This window comes from Salvelinus sp. IW2-2015, unplaced genomic scaffold (genome assembly GCF_002910315.2).
Source record: "Salvelinus sp. IW2-2015 unplaced genomic scaffold, ASM291031v2 Un_scaffold967, whole genome shotgun sequence".
In the NCBI taxonomy this organism is placed as follows: Eukaryota; Metazoa; Chordata; class Actinopteri; order Salmoniformes; family Salmonidae; genus Salvelinus; species Salvelinus sp. IW2-2015.
The window spans coordinates 200,335-206,315 of NW_019942667.1; the positions used below are offsets into that span (position 1 = coordinate 200,335).

At 46.8% G+C, this 5,981-nt stretch overlaps 1 protein-coding gene across 1 annotated transcript; it reads right to left on the reverse strand.

Moving 5' to 3' along the window:
- Positions 1-2,013: 2,013 nt before the first annotated feature.
- Positions 2,014-5,725, reverse strand: LOC112069307 (exosomal polycystin-1-interacting protein-like). Its single transcript, XM_024136618.2, has 2 exons — positions 4,944-5,725; positions 2,014-3,957 (listed from the first exon to the last, which is right to left on the reverse strand). The coding sequence occupies exon 2, from the start codon at positions 3,892-3,894 to the stop codon at positions 3,130-3,132; it is 765 nt and encodes a 254-aa protein (XP_023992386.1). The 5' UTR covers positions 3,895-3,957; positions 4,944-5,725; the 3' UTR covers positions 2,014-3,129.
- Between the last annotated feature and the right edge of the window lie 256 nt (positions 5,726-5,981).

Here is a 5,981-nt window from a genome sequence, read left to right on the forward strand (position 1 = left end):
GACGCAAGTATAAACACCATGGAGCAGCCGTCATACCGCTCGGGAAGGAGACACGTTCTGTCTCCTAGAGATGAATATACGTTGGTGCAAAAAGTGCAAATCAATCCCAGAACAACAGCAAAGGACCTTGTGAAGATGCTGGAGGAAACAGGTACAAAAGTATCTATATKCACAGTAAAACGAGTCCTATATCGCCATAACCTGAAAGGCCACTCAGCAAGGAAGAAGCCACTGCTCCAAAACCGCCATAAAAAAGCCAGAATACGGTTTGCAACTGCACATGGGGACAAAGATCGTACTTTTTGGGGAAATGTCCTCTGGTCTGATGAAACAAAAATAGAACTGTTTGGCCATAATGACCATCGTTATGTTTGGAGGGAAAAGGGGGAGGCCTGCAAGCCGAAGATCACCATCCCAACTGTGAAGAACGGGGGAGGCAGCATCATGCTGTGAGGTTGCTTTTCTGCAGGAGGGGCTGGTGCACTTCACAAATAGATGGCATCATGAGGAGGGAAAATTATGTGGATATATTGAAGCAAAATCTCAAGACATCAGTCAGGAAGTTAAAGCTTGGTCGCAAATGGGTCTTCCAAATGGACAATGACCCCAAGCATACTTCCAAAGTTGTGGCAAACTGGCTTAAGAACAACAAAGTCAAGGTATTGGCGTGGCCATCACAAAGGCCTGACCTCAACCCTATAGAAAATTTGTGGGCAGAACTGAAAAAGCGTGTGCGAGCAAGGATGCTTAGAAACCTGACTCAGTTACACCAGCTCTGTTAAGGGGAATGGGACAAAATTCACCCAACTTATTGTGGGAAGCTTGTGGAAGGCTACCCGAAACGTTTAACCCAAGTTAAACAATTTAAAGGCAATGCTACCAAATACTAATTGAGTGTATGTAAACTTCTGACCCACTGGGAATGTGATGAAAGAAATAAAAGCTGCAAGAAATCATTCTCTCTACTATTATTTGGACATTTCACATTCTTAAAATAAAGTGGTGATCCTAACTGACCTAAAACAGGGCATTTTTACTAGGATTAAATGTCAGGAATTGTGATAAACTGAGTTTAAATGTATTTGGCTAAGGTGTATGTAAACTTCCAACTTCAACTGTATATACACCTTCAAAACATGTCCTGATATGATACAGTGCAGAAAAAAAGTGRTTGAATCAAAAGGTGCTTTAAAATCAAAGTAGCGACACTAGTTAATAAACATGACATGAAACACAAACACCCATCTCCTACTACGGAGGCTCATGGATCGTTCTGCCTGGATTGTGAGTGACTGAGATATACTTTATGGTGCAGACAGTGAGCGTGAGGAGTGACACATTTTGTGATGACCTAGCCTAAATGTTTAATCCACAGTAAATGGTTCCCCAGAGGTGTGACCTAAATTCCCCGAAATGGGAAGCACTAATGACAGATTTCTGTCTCTACAGAGCGAGCCTGTGCTTGAGAGCTTGTATCCGAGATGTGTTCCGTCCTCATTAACATGACATTGGGAATTTTTAAATATAATGCTATGTAACCGAATGTGTAGAATTAGAAACCATATTCAACATTCCCAGCTCTCTTAAACACATGGATCTGGTTGGGGTCTGATGCGTCTGAATGTTGTCATGTCAATGCAGAATAATACAGAAACCTTKATTTCCCAACTGTCATCAGTGAGTGTGTTGTGCCGTGATCTAATACAGAAACCTTAATTTCCCAACTGTCATCAGTGAGTGTGTTCTGGCGTGATCTAATACAGAAARCTTAATTTCCCAACTGTCATCAGTGAGTGTGTTCTGGCGTGACCTAATACAGAAAATACCCATCATTGCTCACCACAGGGCAGGCAGAGGAACTGAAGCGTCACTTCACCCATCTTCAACAATTATTTACAAGACGTATATAAGAATATGCATGTACACTTGCATGCCTAGGCACACGCACACACAACACAACACACAACACACACACCACAACACACACCACCACACACACACACACACCACACACACACACACACACACGCAGAACAGAAGTGTTGGCTGCAGTCGGTTTGTGAGGGTGGTTTTAGATGAATGACGTGACTATGTGTCTCTCCGGTTGTCAGCTGAAAATAAAACACGTGCTATTTGTTTTTTGAGTGGAGATCAGAAAATATTTCCTAACACCTCTCGTCATGTTCCTTCTTCCCCCTCTTTTAATAATAAAAAAAAAAAACAAGGGTAAAATGTATTAACCTTTACTAACCTGGTCTAATCCCTGGCCAGGGTACTACTTAAAAACTAAAAGGGTACAGACATGCTCATTCTAGAACATGAGCAGAAGAACATATTGTGGACCATAGGGGTGAGACCAAGGTCGTTCCAGAACAACCCTGTAWTCTAGAACACCAGAAACACAGTGATGTAATCAATCCAGCATGGGCCGGACGGACCCAGTCTCCAGAGCTCACCAGTCCAGAAGGCTTCTACGTCAGCTTCATCTTGAATTAAAAACCCAACCAAGTCCAGCTTAAGGTGGGGTCCACAACCGTACAGTTCAACTAAGAACAGTCACATGACCTGACGATCCATTAGGGTTCCAACCAGGAAGACCCATTTAAAGGGGAGCCATGGTAACCTGCTTCAAAACAACATGCTTTAATAGGCCATCTGCACCGAATAACTGAAGAAAAGAGCAGCTGGCAAAGCTAACTGTCAGATAGCATTTGTTATGAATGCAGCAGACGGATGCCGTCCTTGTCTCGTTCTCTGTCTCGTTCTCTGTCTCGTTCTCTGTCTTGTTTTCTGTCTCGTTCTCAGTCTCTTTCCATCTCTTCTTCTCTGCCTCGCTCTTGCATTGATACTAACAGATGCCTCCTTCTTCTTCTCAGAGATGGTTGTCTTGTCCAGAGTCTTCTTGTGGATTTTGGAATAGTGTTTTCTGCAGCGTAGAAACGCACCATATAGAAACAAATTGAAAAGCAGCATAGCTCTCTGCACATCAAGCGCATTCAGTAACATCAGGGTGAATGGAGCTCTTGCACTTACCACTTCAGTGTTATCCATCCAACTCAGTCTAGTTCCCATAGATCTATTTAGCTGAGGGACTGACCCAGCCCTGCTCTCTGCTCAGAGCCTACAGGTCTAGTAGATGAAGGTGAAGAGGCAGTCCTGTTGGGGATCTGGGGGCTGGTCCAGAGGGGTGGAGGGGTACAGGGGCTGGTCCAAGGCGGTGGAGGGGTACAGGGGCAGGTAGGGGAAGTACTGGGAGAGGGTGGGCATGGGAGGGGCGCTCACACTGTAGGCCTTTAGGGACGACAAGCCATTAAGCAGTGCTACATCCAGGAAGGATACATGAAGGATAGAAGACGAGGGGTCAGTGAAGGCTAGGGACCCCATATCCTCTATATCCTCAGTCCCAGAGGCGATTGTGAGGACTTGCTCCGGGTGTGGGGCACCCTGGGCAGCGATGTGGACCCTCAGCCTACGGAGACCGAACAGGGCCAGGTACTGGGTGGGGATGGCCAGGGACCCGGGTCCACAGTAGGACAGGCGCAGGTCTGGCACCACGCTCCCATTCAGTAGCTCTGTGAGGACCCAGGGCTCTCTGAGCCACATGGTCAAGCTGCCCTGCTCCCTCAGGCCCCCAGGGGTCAGCTCTGAGTGCGACATGGTGCGGCAGCTGCACAGCAGGTTTGCCAACGCKTCGTCACAGTCCTGGATGTGGGTGGAGCAGCTGCATTTCCGCAGGCTGTTGCCGTGGGCGGCACTGTTGAAGAGCAGGGTGCTGTTGCCGGGGCCCGTGGTCGAGGCGACGGTCGTGGGGAGGAGTAGAACCCACAGAGTCCACAGTAGCCACGGCAACAGGGCAGGAGGGCGGCGACAAGAGYAGGCCCTGTTTAGAGACATCTCCACGGAAACCAAATGGACTACATCTTCACCGAGTGGATATCCTGAAGCCTGTAAARAAATCTGTAGGATGGGAGGGAAAGTTATGCAGATTTTTAAAGAGCAAAGTGTACTTTGAGATAGATTTCAACCTAATATAGACACCAAGACAAATCAAAAACAAAGCAAAATTGAAACCAAGACAAATCCTACCAAGTGGGYAAAATGTGTCAGATTGCCTTCTGCCTCTGTCACAGAAGAACACAATCATACTCACTCGCTCAGAATAGCACATGATAAATAGCTGCTCTGTAACTACAGTAACTTAGCTGCTTCTTATTTAAAATGCCACGTTATTGGTTGGAGGTCCGTGAGAGACAGCCYACTGAATTCAGCTCTTCATTTCCAGGCGCCCGTAATTGTGCCTTTAAAAAAAAAAATTTGCTCTCCAACTTTATTGGGGAGAGGTCCTTCAGGCCTTGGGCTACTGCGGATGGCATAGGATTGTCTATAAACATGCCTGCACCGTGCTGCGGTAAAGGCAGAGGCCAGCCATAATAAAACAGTCAGGAAAAAATGAAAACACTGCCTCTTTCTTTCACCATCGAGGAGCAGAGGGAAAGTGGGATGAATAAGGTCTTCCAGAATAACTTTTTCCCTCTTTTTGTTTTTTAAAGGAGAGAGGACTTTCCGATGTGATTGGCATCACAGTTGGACAAAWTGTACTTAGTTGTCTGAAACATGTCTGGAAAAATAGAAGGATGGCTCTGGTCACAAAGAATCCTATTTATTTATCTCTTATATAACCAGCTTATAGCGCTGTAGATGGCTTCAGTTGCCACTACAGTGCCAGGCTGGCAGACTATGTAAGAGGATATGTTTGGTTGAAAACCCAGACTAACAGAGGATTCGGCTTTGTCGATCCCCACTCCTCAGTCTCGCATCAAACATCTCTTATCCATCACAAAACATCAAGACATTCTCAGTCTTTAAACAGGATATACCACAGGCCTTAAACCTAAACTAGAAGCTCAGCAGCCATGTCTCCATACAACACTGTGTCAACTTACTCCCACTCTGTGTATAGGTGTCTGACTGCTCCATGCAGCGTCTGTATCCTTCAGTCACCGGATCCCTGCTAAGTACACAGACCACAGCCCAGTCTGCATTACCGGAGCCCAAGCTCTATAGACTACTGTTCTGTTCCATTCCTATACAGACCACAGCCATGACTCACAGGTCTGCAATACTATAGAGCTCAGTGTAGGTCTATAGACTACTGTTCTGTTCCCTTCCTTCCTTTACTGTCCCAGTCCAACTCATCCCCCTCTCTTTATGTCACACCAAACTTTGCCTCTCCCTCTGTCTCTCACCCTTTTGCCTCCCTTGCTCCCTTCTTCCCTTCCCCTCCCTTCATTTGCTGCAAGCTCCAGCTGCTGTGCCGGATGCTGAAGGGAGACGGGGAGGGAGTGAGAGAGGAAGGTGGCTGCTGTTCCAGTCAGCTACGAGGAGCGGCACAGAGCATTCCTCTGACATCATGTTCCGCATGCGGCCGCAAGCCCCCAACCAAATCCTCCCTCTCTTTCTCTGCCTCTCCAAATCCTCCCTCTTTCTCTGCCTCTCCAAATTCTCCCTCTTTCTCTGCCTCTCCAAATCCTCCCCTTTTCTCTGCCTCTCCAAATCCTCTCTCTTTCTCTGCCTCTCCAAATCCTCCCTCTCTTTCCTCTGCCTCTCCAAATCCTCCCTCTTTTTCTCTGCCTTCTCCAAATCCTCCCTCTTTTTCTCTGCCTCTCCAAATCCTCCCTCTTTTTCTCTGCCTCTCCAAATCCTCCCTCTTTTTCTCTGCTCTTCCAAATCCCTCCCTCTTTTCTCTGCCTCTCCAATCCTCCCTCTTTCTTGCCCTCCAATCCTCCCTCTTTCTTTGCCTCTCCAAATCTCCCTCTTTCTCTGCCTCTCCAAATCCTCCCTCTTTCTCTGCCTCTCCATAATCCTCCCTCTTTCCTGCCTCTCCAAATCCTCCTCCTTCTCTGCCTCTCAAATCCTCCCTCTTTCCTCTGCCTCTCCAAATCCTCCCTCTCCTTCTTCCTCAAAAATCTAATTTTTCTGTC